Raw genomic sequence first — 18518 nt, 5'->3', positions numbered from 1 at the left:
ACGGTGAATCATTTCTGATTATATCGTTGAGCATTCTCTGAGCAAATATTTTTCTTCAAATAGATAACTCCAGAACATCATCATGTAGAATCGAACATTTTTCCAAAATCACAAGATTCTGTATGATTGTTTGTTTCTCAAATCCCCTCACTTTTAAATCCTAACACTCTCATAGCTGACCACAGACTAACTAAGATCCTTTCTACTTCAAAAATGTTCCTAGAAAAACGGTAACCTACTAAAAAATATCCAACAAGAAAATTATTTTCGATTTAGAAACATTTTTATTACATAATTACAACAATATATCACTCTTTTTTCACTTACTGATTCAACTTGTTGTCCTCAATATATTTCACAATTACTTTTAAAGTAGCATCAAGTATATGTATATGCACTACATCGAGCTTTGCTGCAAAACACAACTGCTCCTCCAATTTGAATTTGACCAGTGATATCACATATCTCGCATACATGTCTTCCCATTCAATGCTTAGTCGAGATCCTCTTGTACGTTCTACTGCTACGTTTGGTACTCTTGTCTTTATATCATTGTTGTTACCAGTTCCACAATCAACTTCTAATAATGTAAAGATTCCATTCATTCTGGCTAATATGTATTGTCAAATAGAAACCTGATGATAAAGAGCATATTCAAACAATTCTCTCTGAATTCTACTTTCTTACTTATATGAATTACGTTGAAAATCCAGCCTTATATTGCATCTGGTTGCTATGGCTGGTTGCTAGGACCTTATAGGCATATGTAAATTAGTTTCTCATGAAGTATGCAAAAGAAATGTACCCTCTGTAGTTTCATCTGATATTTAAGTAGTACAAGCCTCGGGTGTCCTGTCTGTAGCAAAGGTAATCAATTTTCAGTCAAATGAGCCTCCTCGAAATGTCATAGAACCGTCTCTTCCAAAAATACCCTACGTGCTGGAGGGGCATAACTTAAAACACTTGTCGCCGGTTTTTTGGGGGTTGTCTCCCGATGGCATTATTATCTCCCTTTCAGACTATTTTTAACGGAATGGTTATCTCAAAACTTTGATTGATAATATTTGGGGAAAAGAGGGTTTGAAGTGATAGGGGCTGATTTGAAGTGATAGGGGCTGTCCCCTCCGAAGTTTATACGACCACTCCTTCCATATGATGTGCCTCTTGGAAAAAACAACAAAAATATCGAAGCCTTATTCTCTATACTATAGGCAACGGCATAGCGATGGCTCTGAATAATATCAATAAGAATCACAATATCAAAGCCTCAGGAAGAGTACAGCAGGCGGCAGACGTTTACCCCCGCCTTCCCCAGAAAATATCTGACGCCCCAAAATACCCTTCATATTATATCCAAAACTCTCAGAAAATACCTACGCCTCCAACCCCACGACAAAATACCTCCCACCCTTAAAGTAGATCGTTCTTTTATTTCGGCATGATACCCAATATTTATTAGTCAAACAATTGTTCTATAAATTACATAAAAAAAAAAAAAAAATCGTGGAGGTTAATATAACAAAAGAAGTACATTTCAATGACCTCAGTTTTTCACAGTGATGATCGTATCAAACCAAGGTTTCTAGAAGATCGGGAGAGGGTTCATTCGAACAAAAATAAAACCTGCCTTTTAAGTGTCGGGACATGTGTATTAGTTGTGTATTAAAAAAAGCCATCTCATGGGATTATTGAGTTTGGATGCGTTTTAATTACTCATAAGCATCCAGGCCACAATGAGCAAGGGTAGCGCCCTCGTGAAACCCTCTCCTTAAGGGAACAATATGGTAGAAGAGGGCAAGGGAGCCTGGAATTTTCAATGACATCCGCCTTAAAGAAATTTTTTTTCTCAACGATATTACACGTAAGATTTTTTTTTTCTAAATTGATTTTGAAAACTTTTTCAACGTCCAAAATCGATGATCCCCTGAAATACCCGTGTTTTTCCTACTCTTTTCAGAATATCTAATGCACACGTCATGACAATTAAAAAAGTACTGAAGCTTTTACTTTTGTTCTAATGAGGCCTCCACCATCTTCTAGGACCCTCGGTTTGATACAATCACCCCATGGAAAAACTTAGGCCATTGAAACGCACTCCTTTTGCTATCCTACCCCCATCACCTACACAAAAAACTACCACCACTTCTTAATAATAGATCACTTTTTTATGAAGCAAATCACTTCAGTTCAATAAAGTATTAAAATAAACGGCAGAGAATCTTCGTGGAATAAGGAGGAAGGTGTCACCTTGCAGCGTCTTTGTGCACGTAAACCACATTTTCCACGGAAAATCTTGTCAGAAGATTTGATCCCCGCTAAAAAATTCTACTTCACAATTCTACTGTAACATTCTCTCCGTATGTAAAATTGTGCATCCAAAGTGAAATAAAAAGACAAATAAAATAATTTTGTAGAAGAATTCAGGAAAATTCTTCCCATAACTCTTCTTCCTACTGAGTCTCCCTATACAATTACCCCTTCCCCTACAGAAAACACCCCGCGAAGAATTTCTGTTTATTTCCCAACAACAAAAACTATTTGGACAATGGACAAATTACAATACTTAAAAAGGTACATGAACTTCTACAGTGGGGTTTTCTGATTGTTTTGTAGTTAGGGAGGGAGGGAGATACCTCAAAGGGTGTATTTTAATGCTAAAACATCCCAGCTCTCATTCAGCCTTCAGATAAATACAGAACAAGTTCTAAGGGAGAGACGAGGAGAGGATGGAAGCAGAAATCGATTTATAATCCCCAGGGAGCACTAGTGTTTTATTTGTATAAGTTAAAAGGGATTGAAGACCAACGAGCCACAATGGGTATTTCCCGGGGGAGAGGGGTATTTTCCGGAGGAGTAGTTTCAACTATGCTCATGAAAGAGGTTTTTTCCGCGGGGGATATTTTTGGGGGATACTTTTTGGAGGGGAGAGGGATTTTCCGGGGGCGTAAACGTATAGAACTCTATTTTACATCTTACCAGCATAATGTGGATCTTTACAGGCAGTAACGCAGCTGAGGATACGCACAATTTCTGGTTAAAGAATGTTAAAAAAAAATTTGATTCTAAATTGCAATATTTGTGCATTAAAAAAGCCTTATCATAAAAAGTCACAATGATCAAATTGAACATAATAGTAAGTAGATAAGTCGGCACAAACTCTCCTTATATTATTGTTAATATCTTAGATTTTTCTTTTTCTTTTTTTTTTTCATGTCTCATAAAAGAAATTTTTGTCCAAGGGCTAGTTGCTAAAAGCTCCGATAAATCAGCTTGAAGTTTAGTTTTTGAAGTCTTGGTATTTCGGTCTTTGTTGGTTTTTTATAGTTACTTTTTCTCTATGTTTTAATATTATTCATCACAAGCTTTTCTACCAAATATTACACAGAAAATAAATTGATTTATTTTCACAAGAGCTATTTTGGTGAACCGAAGGAATATACTAAACCTTATTCTATCCATATTCTTATCCTAATCCTTATAGGAATTTCCCTATTCTAATTTGAACAATTAACATTTATCAAACTGTTCATGGTACTGAACCGTAAGTAAGGAGCGACACAGCTCAATAGTAACCGAGACTATTAAAAATCGGGATTTTGGGATCAGTAATTGTATCGACTTTAAACGAATGAAACGAAAAAAATGAAACGAACTGGCGAATTATGCTGATTCCAAATGTATAGGATTCATTAAGCTTAATGTTGTCCATAAAAGGCTACGAGCCTGAGAATATGTGCCTGATTTTCGAAAAAAGCGACCCCTCCACGAAAAAAAGTCAAAGAATCTTAATGAAAATCACACCTTCAGATTCAGTGCATCAGAGAGCCCTAAGTAGAGGTTTCAAGCTCCTATCTGAGCAAAAAATGTGGAATTCTGTATTTTTGTCAGAAGAAAGATCCTGGATGCGTGTTTATTTGTTTTTTTTTGTGTTTTATCTTATTTTATTTCTTTTCATGGGTGATCATACCGAAGCAGTGGTAGGGAGATAAACAATCATATCGAACGTCAGGAGACGGCTCATTTGAACGGAAATTAAAGGCTCTATTGCGCTTTTAAAGTGATCAAAAATATTGGATGGCAACTAGACCCCCTCCAACGCCCATTTTTCCCTACAATTGCCCGATCAAAATTTTGAGATAGCCATATGTTCAGTGTATTTGCGAATTCCAATAAATATAACTCTAAAGGTAACATAACCCTCCACCCCCGCCCCTGGGGATTGGTCTTTAAGTTATAAAATTTGCCCATTATTTACACGTAGTATTTTTCATTGGGAAGTATAGAGACATTTTTCAGAGGGGTATTTTGTTCTACTATTTTGATCTACTATTTTGATCTACTATTTTGATATTCCACTATTTTGAGGTACAGTTGGTTCTGTGCTACTTTTAAACAAGTTTTATAATTTTACAGGAGATGAGGATGGTAGTTTGGAAGATTTACAAAGGCCAGCTAGGACTGTGGACAATACGGGATTCAACATAGTACCTGAAATTGGATATTCTGATTATAATTATGATAAGCCCTACCAAGGCAACACTGTTATGACATATGGCTATCGTATTCCCCCAGGCCGATACCCTACGCCATCAGGTAGGTTTTTTCTATCATTTGTGCAGGGGTCATATCCAGGGATTATTATCCCTGATTATGCCACTCCTGGATTAAATTCATTCCAGGTTCAGTAATCAAGAAATTACCATTCTTCCTCTATTACAGCTCAATTGTCTTTTTGGAACATCTTTCACGTCACCATCTAGAATGTCAGTTTGGGTGCTAGTGCTTTACCCATTCTAATCATCAGCTTGGGTGCTAGTGCTTTACCCATTCTAATCATCAGCTTTTGTGCGTCTGTTTAACCTAACCTAAGTTTAACCTGTTTAACCTGAAGCAATTGATAGCTGGTTCTTATGGAATAAGCATCCTCCCTAAAACTCCCAGGAAGGTGGCTGTGCAGCGCCTAACAAGTGTGATTTTTAGCATATTTTTCAAGGTATATCCTCTTTCTGACAGTCATTTTCTGTGGATATTAATGTCTGTCTTATGTCCTTGGAGTTTCCTCGGAAGGATGCAAGGGGAGATTGTTATAGAAGCTTGACATTGACACCACGTCAAGCCTTCGTTTTGAAGGTATCAGTTTGTCTTTTGAGATCCTATAACCTGCCTTTATAACCCCATTGTCGATTACCTGGATTAGTGCCAACATTGTCAAGTGTGATATCTATTCAAGTCAGACGTAAGATTGAACAGAAATGACCAAACATAAGAGTTGGGGTGCCGTCCCCTCAAACACCTTTAAAGCGTAGATGGTCATTGGTGCTTCACAAAAACCTAAACATGCTGCTTAAAAATTGCCAATTGAGCTCATCAATCAAATATACTATCTTGTTTTTGATAATTTCTGTTCGATATTTAAGTTTTTCTTTATATTTAATTTCCTATATACATTCATTTTAGATTTTGTTATTTTTAAGTTTGACTTACTGTATAACTTTTTTTTCTTCCTACTTATCATTTTAGTATCACTCTTTAATTTGTTTTTACATAATCATATCTGAAAAACATTATTTTCATTCAGAGCATTTGATACCTTAAAGGACTACCCTACCTCGTCTACTATAAACATTTTGAGTTTGTGTGACCAAACTATTGAGAATTGATTGGGCAATCTTGCCACAACTTCTATAGCTTTGGTAAGAGATTAAATAAAAAGTTTTTTCAACTGAAAGTAAGGAGCAACATTAAAACTTAAAACAAACAGAAACTATTACGTATACGAAGGGGGTTACCCACTCCTCGTTACCTCGCTCTTTACGCTAAAGTTTTTTAGTACTTAGAAAAAAAAATGTTTATTGTTTTAATTATAATTAAACAGCCCTTGTGTTTCAGGATTTGTTCTTAAAGAATTGGGACACAATTCAAACTTTAACTTAGAGAGCCAGGTGTTGAGGATGGGGCAACCCCCTTCATATTCGTAATAATGTTTGTCCGTTTTAAGTTTTAATGTTGTTCCTTACTTTCAGTTGAAAAAACTTGTTTCTTTAAATTTAATTTCTGATTTTTTTAAATGATGCCAGATAATCTGACCCAATCTCCAAGGAGAAATCCTCCTCCCCACGGAAATATCCTCTAGACAATTTAATCCTGGTGAAAATGTATTCCGGAAAATTACCCTCAACAACTCCACGCGTAAAACTGAGACGGAAAAGAGAAAGCAAGACATAAAAAAGAACTGTATTGGAATTCTGGCTAATTCCCTCAATGTAAAATTTTCCCTGACGCGTTCACCCCCTGGAAACTTCCCTCCCATCGATAATTCCCCCGTGGAAAGCCCCGAGAAGAAAACTCGCCCCCTCCCATCCGAAAATGTATGCATACTTCCCAGTAACAAATACTATGCGTAAACAATGGGCAACTTTTATAACTTAAAAATATTTCCGCTAGGATAGGGGTGGGGGGTTCATATTACATTCAAAGACATATTTATTTGGCCTTTTACCTATGATGAACAAAATGACTATCTCCAAATTTTGATCAGACGATTTTGGAAAAAAGGGGTGGGGAGGAGGCCTAGTTTCCCTCCAGTATCTTTGGTCACTCAAAAAGGGCACAAGAACTTTTGATTTCCGTTCAAACGAACCCTATACTGATATTCTTGGACCACTGGGTCGATACGATCACCCCTGGTAGAAAAAAAAAACAACAAATAAATACGTATCCGTGATCTTTCTTCGGCAAAAAAATAGAAAATTACACATTTTTGCAGATAGGAGGTTGAACCCTCTGAAGTAAGGTTCTCTGATATGCTGACTCTGATGGTGTGATATTCATTAAGATTGTTTGACTTTTAGGGGATGTTTTCCCCCTTTTTGGAAAATCAGGCAAATTTTCCCATACTCGTAGCCTTTGATGTGTAACACTAAACTTAAACAAACTTATATATTTGGAATCACCATAATAAACTGATTCTTTTGATACATCTCTCGGTATCAAAATTCCATTTTATAGAGTTTCGGTTAGTATTGAGCCGCGTCGCTCCTTAATTACAGTTTGTTACCACGAAATATTTGATCCGCATAAACGACAGAAAAATAAAAGCTGACACCTACTTCTCCTATTGTAAAAGACAAAGATATTCAGATTTAATGAAACTTACATCATTAGAAAGCATGACTTTTGTTTTTCGATTGAACAGACAATTTTCAAACAGTTCGTGGTCCTCAATGCCCCTCCTCAATTCCCCGCTCTTTGCACAACATTTTTTTATTGTGTTAAAAAGTAGAGTTCTGAAAAAGAGTCAAACTTTAGTGTAAAGAGCGGGGCATTGAGGAGGGGACAGCCACTTTCATATACGGAATAATTTCTGTTCCTTTTAAATTTTAATGTTGCTCCTTACTTTCAGTTAAAAAAACTTGTTTTTTATTTAATCCTTTTAAAGTTCAGGAAAGGTCAGTTCCTACGACATTTTCTTATTCTACCCACCAAGTTTCATTCCGATCCCTCTACTCTAAGCGTTTTCCAAGATTTCTAGTTTCCCCCTCCAGCTTCCCTCAATGTCACCAGATCTGGTCGGGATTTAAAATAAGAGCCTTGAGATATGAATATCTTCTAAATATCAAATTTCATTAAGATCCGATCACCCGTTCGTAAGTTAAAAGTACCTAAATTTTTCTAATTTTTCCGAATGAACACCCCCTCCAACTCCCCCAAAGAGAGCAGATTCAGTTCAGTTATTTCAATCACGTATCTAGGACTTGTGCTTATTCTTCCCACCAAGTTTCATCCTGATCTCTCCACTCTAAGCGTTTTCCAAGATTTCCCGTTTTCCCCACCAACTCCCCTCCCCCAATATTACCAGATACGTTTGGGATTTAAAGTAAGAGCTCTGAGATGCGAGGTTCTTCTATATATCAAATTTCATTAAGGTCCGATCACCCATTCGCAAGTTAAAAATACCTAATTTTTTCAATTTTTACTCTCCCTCCAGCCCCCGCCCCCACCCCCCCAGGTGGTCGAATCGGGAAAAACCTGCTATCAAGTCAATTTCTGAGGGTCCCTTACATGCCTACCAATTTTTATCGTCCTAGCACGTCCAGAAGCACTGAACTCGCCAAAGCACTGGAAATCCTCCCCCTCCCCCCACTTCCCAAAAGAGAGCAGATCCTACCAGTCATGTTAATCACGTATCTAGAACTTGTGCTTATTCTTCCTATTAAGTTTCATCCTGATCTCTCCGCTCAAAGCCTTTTCCATGATTTCCGGTTCCCAAGATTTCTGTTTCTCCCCTCCAGCCCCCTGTGTCTCTGGATCCGATTCAAGTTGAAAATGGAGTATCTGAGACATAAGATACTGCTATATTCTATATATCAAGTTTCATTAAGATCCGATCACCCATTCGTAAGATAAAGATACCTCAATTTTCACGTTTTCCGAAACATCGCTCCTGGTTCTGGGGAGCTGTGTTTTCCCTGAAGTTTTGTTATGTGATATTTGGTCCACTTCGAGCAAAATGGCTATACATAAAATTCGATTGGACACATTTGGAGATAAGAGGACACCGGGGGGAAGCCTAGTTTCCCTCTGACCACTTTTGAATCTTAAAAATGGAACTAGAACTTTCAGTTTACAATCAAATGAGCTACCTCAAAAGTTCATACGACCACCCCTTCCATAAGAACCAAATATGCCCCCAGGGGCATATTTACAGCACCTGCCCACAGGCTCAAGGTGGTTGTGTCGACCCCAGAATGTTTCAACTAAATTTAACAAAATGGCTATCTCAAAATTTTTACCGGATGGATTTGGGGAAAAGAGGGTATAGTTGCCCTCTGATCTATTCTCTTAAAAAGTGAGGTGAAACTTTCAATCGCCTAGGAAATGAGCCCTCTTTGAAGTTTATACGAGCACCCCTTCCATAAGAACAATATATGCCCCCGGACGTAACTTGCAACGCCTGCCCCTAGACCCTGAGGGGTTGTGTGAACTTCGGATATTTTCTTATCTAATTTTTGAACTAATTTCAACAAAATGGCTATTTCAAAATTTTTATTGTTGCGTTTTGGGAAAAAGGGCGTGGGGGGCCAGTGGCCCTCCGCTGTCTTTTGACTCTTAAAAAGTAAGCTAGAACTTTCAATTTTCTATCAAATAAGCCCCTTCTGAAGTATATACGAGCATTTCTTTTATAAGAACCATATATGCCACCAGGGCATATCTTACAACGCCTGCCCTCGGCCTTTGGGGGGCGGTGCCAGCGTCGAAGTTTTTGTTATATGATATTTGAACTATTTTTAATTAAAGGGTTATCTCAAAAGTTTTACCAGAATTATTTTGGAAAAAAGGGCAGGGGAAGGGGCTAGGGGCCCTCTGAACACTTTTGACTCCAAAAATGGGCACTAAAACTCTCAATTTCCAATCCAATGAGCCCCCTCCGAGATTTATATGATCAGCCTTTCTTTATGAAGTGCTTCTGGGAAAGAAAAACTAAATGAATAATAAAACATTGAAGTCTTATGGCCTTTACAATGGGCAACGGTATAGCATTGCCTCTGAAGAAAGGGAACTAGAGCTTTCAATTTCTAATCATTTCAGTTTTCTCCGAATTTTATAGGACCACCTCTTCCACAAAAACCTTATATAACCCCTGGTTATAAGTTACAATCCTTCCCCAGGGCTGAACGGGGGTACGCAGAACCCGAGTAGTTTGGCATCTGATCGTTGGACTATTTCAAACTTGAGGGTCATCTAAAAAATTTTATCAGACGCATTTGGGGAAAAGAGGGTGGGGGCGATAGATATCCTCTGATAACTTTTGATGACTCTTAAAAAGATAACTAAAACTTTCAATTTCCAACCAAATGAGCCATCTCTGAAGTTTATACGACCACCTCTTACATAAAACCTCATATGCCCCGGAGCATAAATCAACACACTTGCCCTAGGCTCTGGGGAGTTGTATCGAACCCAGAGTTTTTGTTTTTTTATCTTTAAACTATTTTGAACGAAATGTTTTATCAAAATTTTGATCAGATTCATTTAGGGAAAAAGGGCTCTCTGGTCACTTTTATATCTTAGTAAGGGCACTAGAAATTCCTATTTACAATCGAATGAGCCACCTCCGAAGTTTATACGACCATCCTTTCCATAAGAACCTTATATGCCCCTGGGGCATAATTTACAACTTCACCCCTGGGTTCTGGGGGGCTAGTTATCCCTGGAGTTTTATTATAGGGTCTTTGGTCAATTTTGAGCAAAATGGCTGTATAGAAAATTCGATTAGACGTGATTGAGGGAAAGAGTTCTGGCAGAAAGAGAGTAGTTACCATAGGATCACTTTTGACTCTTAGAAAGGGAATTAGAACTTTCAATTCAAACTCTGACTATTTAAAAATGTTCATTGGATGCATTTGGGGAAAAGGGGATGTGTACTCTGGGGGGTTGTGTTGACCCCAGTGTCTTTTTTATCTGACTTTTGAACTATTTTGACAAGATGAATATCTCAAAATTTTAACGGATGGGCTTGGGGAAAGGGTGTGGGAAGGGGGGCCTGGTCTGATCTCTTTTCACTCTTAAAGAGTGAACTAAAATTTTCAATTTCAAATCAAACAAGCTCCCTCTGAAGTTTATACGAGCATTCCTTCCATAAAAACCATATATGCCCCCTGGGTATAATTTGCAATGCCTGCCCCCAGGCTCTGGGGGTTGTGTTAACCTTGGAGTTCTTGTAATCTGATTTTTGAACCAATTTTAACAAAATGGTTATCTCAAAATTTTTGTCAGTTGGGTTAGGGGGAAAAGGGCTCGGGGAGCTAGTTGCCCCCCGATATATTTTGACTCTTCAAAAGTGAACTAGAACTTTCAATTTCCTGTCAAATAAGCCTCTTCTGGAATTTATACGAGCATCCCTTCTATAAAAAACATATATGCCAATAGGACATAACTTACAACGCCTGTCCTTGGACTCTAGGGAGTTGTGCCGACCTCGAAGTTTTTTATGTCTGATATTTGAACTATTTTTAATAAAATCGTTTTATCAAAAACATTTTATAAGACACATTTTGGGAAAAAAGGGCTTGGGGTTCTTGTTGCCCTCTTAACAGTTTTGACTCCCAAAAAAACGGCACTAGAAATCCCAATTCCCAATCGAATGAACCCCCGCCGATGTTTATACGATCCCCTCTTCTATATGAAGTGCCTCTGTGAAAAAAATGAATACTAAAAACAAAATAATAAACATTGAAGTCTTGTGGCCCTTACAACAGGCAACACTATAGCATTGCCTCTGAGAAAAGGGAACTAGAAATTTCAACTTCTAATCATTTGAGTCCCCTCAAAAGTTTATACTAGCATCTCCTCCATTATAACCTTATATATCGGGGGGGGGGCAAATGCCCTCCGATCACTCTTGATGACTCTTGAAAAGATAACTAGCACCATCAATTTCCAATCAAATGAGCAATCTTTGAGGTTTGTACGACCACCCCTTACATAAAACCTTGTTTGCCACCGAGACATAAATTACTACACTTGCCCCTGAGCTCTAGGGAGTTTCGTCGACCCCAGATATTTTTTCAATCTTTAAACTACTTTGAACAAAATGGCTATATCAAAATTTTGATCGGATTCATTTGGGGGAAAAGGACCTTGGGGGGCTAGTTGCTTTCCGATCACTTTTGACTTTTAATAATGGTACTAGAAATCCTGATTTACAATCCAATGAGCCCTTCCGAAGTTTATATGACCTTTTCTTCCATAAAAACCTTATATTCTCCAGGAGCATAATTTGAAACACTTGCCCCCTTGTTCTGGGGGCCGTGTTATCCCTGGAGTTTTTGTTATATGATCTTTGGTCTATTTTGAACAAAATAACTATATAAAAAATGGATCAGACTTATTTGAGGAAAAGAGGATTGGGGGAAAGAGAGTAGTTGCCATCGAATCACTTTTGACTCTTAAAAAGGGAATTAGAACTTTCATTTTTAAATAAACTGGCTATCTCAAAATTCTGAAAGGTATGTGATCTGGGGGGGTATATCGACCCGTCACTTCTGAACTGTTTTTGGAAAAATGGCTATTTCCAAATTGCTCTCGGATGGGTTTGGGGAAAATGGCGTGGGGCAACACTGCCCCCGGCCGGGGGATTCTGTCGACCCTGGAGTTTTGTTATCTAATCTTTGAACTAACTTTAACAAAATGGCTGCCTAAAAATTTTATCGAATGTATTTGGGGAAAATAGCCTTGGGAGGCTAGTTGCCCTTCGATCACTTCTAACTCTTACAAAGGGCATTATAACTTCCAATTTCCAATCAAGTTAGGCCCCTCCAAAGTTTATACGACCACCCCTTCCATATGAAGTGCCCCTGGGGAAAAATATATAAATAATAAAACATTGGACCCTTATAGCCTTTACGTAGGCAACGCTGAAAGGGATATCGGAGGGCAAACAGCCCTCCTCCAAAGCCCATTCATATTCCAAACACACCCAATCTAAAATTCGAGACAGTAAGTTTCTTCAGCATAGTAGAACACTACAGCAGCTATGTCTCTAAGTATGTTATATATGTTAACCCCCCCGCCTCTCAATTATGTAATTGGCTCATTATGCTTCAAAAATAAATGTTGCTCTAAAACTAAATCAAAAGACACGGTGTATATGGTTGCCAATAAGAAACATCAGCAACATATCGAGAACAACTGGGGGTATTAATTTGAAATTCTCATGGCTACTACTATACTTCTGCTCTTACAATTTAAATAAATCAAAAGAGTGTAAGTGTATCTAGTTTGTCAAAGAGCATAGATAGATTTCTTGTATATTAAGTTTTATTTTTCAGATCTTCTTGAGTAGGTATTAAATAAAAAAAACAAGTTTTTTTAACTGAAAGTAAGGAGCGACATTAAAACTTAAAACGCACAGAAATTACTTCGTATATGAAAGAGGCTGCTTCCTCATCAACGCCCCGCTCTTTACGCTAAAGTTTGACTCTTTCTCTCAATTCTTCTTTTTAAAACAGTAAAAAGCTTTAGCGTAAAGAACGGGGCGTTGATGAGGAAGCAGCCTCTTTCATATGCGAAGTAATTTCTGTGCGTTTTAAGTTTTAATGTCGCTCCTTACTTTCAGTTAAAAAAACTTGTTTTTTTTATTTAATTTCTGAACGTTTTTGAATCAAATGCATGTTTTGATTTTGGCTCTCCGCAGAGGAATAATCCAAACGAAATTTGCATATTTTTTTTTTTTTTGGCTCAATGGCTTTCTCATAATTTTGATCGAATGATTTTGAGAAAAAAAGAGCGGGGGACGAAGCCTAGTTGCCCCCCGATTTTTTGGTTAATTAAAAAGGCAACTAGAACTTTTAATTTTTTACGAATCTTTTTATTGGTAAAAGATATACGTAACTTATAAATTAGCTTACGTAAAGAACTTTTGTATTCTCATGTTTTTATTACATATATGAGGGGATTCGCCCCATCGTCAGTACCTCGCTCTTTACACTAAAGCTTAAATTTTATCCCAATTCATTAAGAATGACCCCCTGAATCACAAAAGCCGTAGAATAAGTAGTTGAAATTACTGAAAATACTTTAGCGTAAAGAGCGAGGTATTAGAAGGAGGTGAGCCCCTCATATGGGTAATAATTTATGTTTGTTTTAAGTTTTATTGCTGTTCCTTACTTCCAGCTGAAAAAGCTTTTTCACTTTTATTTTTTAATTGTTTTTTTTTTAAATAATGCTAGTAAATCCTGCTCTCCCTTCATGGAAATTTTCTTCTCCCATTACAAATTCTCGAAGGAAAGTTCCCCCAGCATATCCCCCTCTTCTCAACCCCTCCCCAAACCAAAAAAAATCCTCCTGAAAACGCCTGTATACTTCCCAATAACCATTACTATATGTAAGCACAGGTCAAAGTTTGTAACTTGTTGCCCCTCCCACGGGGACTGTGGGGGAGTAAGTCATCCCCAAAGACATAGTTATAAGGTTTTTCGACTACGCTGAATAAAATGGCTATCTCAGAATTTTGATCCGTTGACTTTGGGAAAATAATTAGCGTGGGAGGGGGCCTAGGTGCCCTCCAATTTTTTTGGTCACTTAAAAAGGGCACTAGAACTTTTCATTTCCGTTAGAATGAGCCCTCTTGCAACATTCTAGGACTACTGGGTCGATACGATCACCCCTGGGGAAAGAAGAAAAAAAACAAAAAAACAAATAAACACGCATCCGTGATCTGCCTTCTGGCAAAAAATACAAAATTCCACATTTTTGTAGATAGGAGCTCGAAACTTCTACAGTAGGATTCTCCGATACGCTGAATCTGATGGTGTGATTTTCGTTAAGATTCTATGACTTTTAGGGGGCGTTTCCCCCTATTTTCTGAAATAACGCAAATTTTCTCAGGCTCGTAACTTTTGATGGGTAAGACTAAACTTGATGAAACTTATATATTTAAAACCAGCATTAAAATGCGATTCTTTTGATGTAGCTATTGGTATCAAAATTCCATTTTTTAGAGTTTTGGTTACTATTGAGCCGGGTCGCTCCTTACTACAGTTCGTTACCACGAACTGTTTGATAAACTTAAACTAAACAATGCTATTTGTGTCAGGATTAAAAATTGTTGGAAAAGTTTCTCCAAAATACAAATAGCAAGACAAACTATGGAGTCTTATAGAAATTAAATAAAAAAAACTAATTTTTTTAGCTGAAAGTAAGGAGCGACATTAAAACTTAAAACGAACAGAAATTACTCCGTATATGAAATGGGTTGTCCCCTCCGCAATCCCTCGCTCTTTACGCTAAAGCTTTTAATTGTTTTAAAAAGTAGAACTGTGGCAAAAAGTCAAACTTTAGCGTAAAGAGCGAGGGATTGTGGAGGGGACAACCCATTTCATATACGGAGTAATTTCTGTTCGTTTTAAGTTTTAATGTCGCTCCTTACTTTCAGCTAAAAAAATTAGTTTTTTTTTTATTTAATTTCTGAACGTTTTTGAATTAATGCATGTTTGGTTTTGGCTCTCCGCACATAAATTATTAAAATGAAATTTGCATATTAATTCCTTTTTTGGCTAAATGGCTTTCTCTTAGTTTTGATCAGATGATTTTGAGAAATAAGGGGTGAGGAAGGAGGCCTAGTTGCCCTGTAATTTTTCGGTTACTTAAAAAGGCAACTAGAACTTTTAATTTTAACGAACGTTTTTATTAGTAAAAAATATGCGTAACTTAAGAATTAACTTACGTAACAAACTTTCATAACCTTATATTTTTATTATGTATACGAGGGGGTTTGTACCCTCGTTAATACCTCGCTCTTTACACTAAATCGTAAGTTTTGTCCCAATTCTTTAAGAATGACCCCTGAATCAGAAAGGCCGTAGAATAAATAGTTGAAATTACTAAAAATACTTTAGCATAAAGAGCAAGGTATTTATCTCCTCCTAAATACCTCGCTCTTTATGCTAAAGTATTTTTAGAACCCCTCATATGCGTAATAATCTCTGTTCGTTTTAAGTTTCAATGCTACTTCTTCCTTTCATTTGAAAAAACGTTTTCATGTTTATTTTTCATTGTTTTCTTATAGTAATGCTAGAGAATCCTGCGCCCTTTTCATTGAATTTTTCTTCCCCCATGACAGATTCCTCCAAGGAAAGATCCTCCAACATAGCCCCCTCTCCTCAGCCCCACCCCCAAATAAAATAAAATCCCCCTGAAAACGTCTGTACACTTCCCAATAACCATTACTATATGTAAACACTGGTCAAAGTTTGTAACTTGCAGCCCCTCCCCCAGGGATTGTGGGGGAGTAAGTCATCCCCAAAGACATAGTTATTATGGTTTTCGACTATGCTGAACAAAATGGCTATCTCAAAATTTTGATCCGTTGACTTTGGGAAAAAAATGAGCGTGGGAGGGGGCCTAGATGCCCTCCAAATTTTTTGGTCACTTAAAAAGGGCACTAGAACTTTTCATTTCCGTTATAATGAGCCCTCTTGCGACATTCTAGGTCCGCTTGGTTGATACGATGACCCCTGGGAAAAAAAAAAAACAAATAAATAAACACGCACCCGTGATTTGTCTTCTGGCAAAAAATACAAAATTCCACATTTTTGTAGATAGGAGCTTGAAACTTCTACAGTAGGGTTCTCTGATACGCTGAATCTGATGGTGTCATTTTCGTTAAGATCCTACGACTTTTAGGGGGTGTTTCCCCCTATTTTCATAAATAAGGCAAATTTTCTCAGGCTCGTAACTTTTGATGGGTAGGACTAAACTTGATGAAACTTATATATTTAAAATCAGCATTAAAATGCAATTCTTTTGATGTAGCTATTGATATCAAAATTCAATTCTTTAGAGTTTTGGTTACTATTGAGCCGGGTCGCTCCTTACTACAGTTCGTTACCACGAACTGTTTGAAAAAAACGAAAAGATATAAATTTTTTCCATAAAAAAGACCATGTAATTAAAAAGCGAACAGAACTTAACTGAAAAAGTTTTTTGTGTAAAACAAGTGTTTCAAGGAAAAGTAAAGAGCTTTACTTAAAAAAGTAATTTTAGCTATTATTGAGTTTTTTTGTGGGGGTTGGAGTGGTTTGCTCCTGGATGAAGAGGTGGGGACTTGTAAGGATGTTTTTTTTTTGGTAGGGGCCATGGTTGTATCGAGAAGTGGAGGGAGAGCCATAGTGCGTATTTATTTTTGAGGTGATATGGGACTCAGCATGCAGTTTTTGCATAGAGATGAGAGATTAAGTATGTTATGACTGTTATAATTTTTTTTAATAAACCCGAATGAACTGAACTGAACTGAAACTAAGCCAAACATGAGCAGAAATAAAGTCAAATAACCTTCGAAGCGTAAAACTACCACAAACCACCATTAATATATAAATGAAACTCAAAACGACTAGAATTTACAATAAGTAACCTAGTCAAACTCAAAACAAATAAAAATTAACATGAGTAGGGCTGACAAACCCTTGCCTTCTCATGACCAGAACATAATTTGCACTTTACTGAAAACAAAATACACTTAAATTGTTTTCACTTTTTAACTTTTATAAATAGAAAAACATTAAAAGTCTGAAGAATAAATATTAGTATATGTATATACCACTGATTTTAAAAATATAAGTTTCATCAAGTTTAATCTTACTCATCAAAAGTTACGAGCCTGAGAAAATCTGCTTTATTTTAGAAAATATGGGGAAACAACCCTTAAAAGTCATAGAATCTTAATGAAAATCACACCATCGATTTCAGTGTATTAGAGAACCTTACCGTGGAATCAAGCTCCTATCTGCAAAATGTGTAACGTGGGAGGATCTTCCCATGGAGGAATTTATCGTGAGGGAAGAGAATTTTCATGAAGGGAGAGCAGGATTTTCTAGCATTATATAAAAAAAGGAGAAAATAATTTTTTTATTAGAATCTTTTTATTAGGAGAAATTAATGAGTAGCAGTAAAACTTTTATTAATTAATAAAACTTTTAGAAATTAATTAAGCGAGCATAATATACGTAATATTACGTATATTTAGCGTAAAAATACGCTAAGGTATTTTTAGTAGTTTCAACTATTTATTCTGCGGCCTTTGTGATTCAGGAGTCATTCTTAAAAAAATTGGGATAAAATCCTCCCTCATATACGTAATAAAAATACACAAATATTGAAGTTCGTTACGTAAGTTAGTTCGTAAGGTACGTATGCATATTACTAACAAAAAGTTTCGTACAAAAAATAAAAAATCTAGTTGCATTTTTAAGTAGCCAAAAGTTGGAAGGCAACTAGGCCTCCTCCCTCATCCTTTTTTTTATCAAAATCGCCCGATCAAAACTATGAGAAAGCCATTTAGCAGAAAAAAAATAATATGCAAATTTCGTTTTAATTATTCATATACGGTGAGCCAAAATCAAAACCTGCATTAATTCAAAAATGTTCAGAAATTATGTTCGTTTTAAGTTTTATTGTCGCTCCTTACTTGCAGTTAAAAAAATTGTTTTTTTATTTAATCTTGAGAAGGCACGGAGGTTATCAGCTCTATACAAAAAAAGAATCAGCCATACCTGGTAATATATTCAGAATCAACTTTGAAAGAAATTATGCTTTGTCGGGAAAAAGTTTTCAAAAAATAATTCCTATAAATAGTTATAAACATTTCAGCCTTCATAATTTGCATGAAATGCTACGATTTAGGATATTCTAAACAGTTCTGACTTGATACCTTTTAAATCAAAAATTTCTAGGAAGCAAAGCTATACATTATCAAAATCTACATAATTCTCTAGCCTCCTAGATAAGGCCATTCTTCCAGGTGTGATACGGTAGAACAGCGAAAGTTAAAGTGCATCTCCCTGTTAAATGTAAAATGATTTACTCTACAGATTTTCATATAGCCAGGGTTGCCATTAAAGGTAAAAATCCATCACCTTTTCTTTTCGAAGAATAACCAAAGGACACATTAGTGGCGAAATACTACATCCAAATCCATCACGCCAAGTTAATAGGATAGATGTTTTTACGTCTTTCATATG

General features: G+C 36.6%; 1 protein-coding gene across 1 annotated transcript in view; it reads left to right on the top strand.

Annotated features, from left to right (window-relative positions):
• LOC136029302 (uncharacterized) overlaps window positions 1-18518 on the top strand; it is an 81283-nt gene that overhangs the window by 56713 nt on the left and 6052 nt on the right. Inside the window, exon 3 of the mRNA XM_065707567.1 lies at window positions 4414-4593. Coding sequence (XP_065563639.1) covers window positions 4414-4593 — 180 coding nt within the window. The remainder of the gene's footprint in view (window positions 1-4413; window positions 4594-18518) is intronic.

This window comes from Artemia franciscana, chromosome 7 (genome assembly GCF_032884065.1).
Source record: "Artemia franciscana chromosome 7, ASM3288406v1, whole genome shotgun sequence".
Lineage (NCBI taxonomy): Eukaryota > Metazoa > Arthropoda > Branchiopoda > Anostraca > Artemiidae > Artemia > Artemia franciscana.
This window is presented reverse-complemented; position numbering and strand designations above follow the sequence as displayed.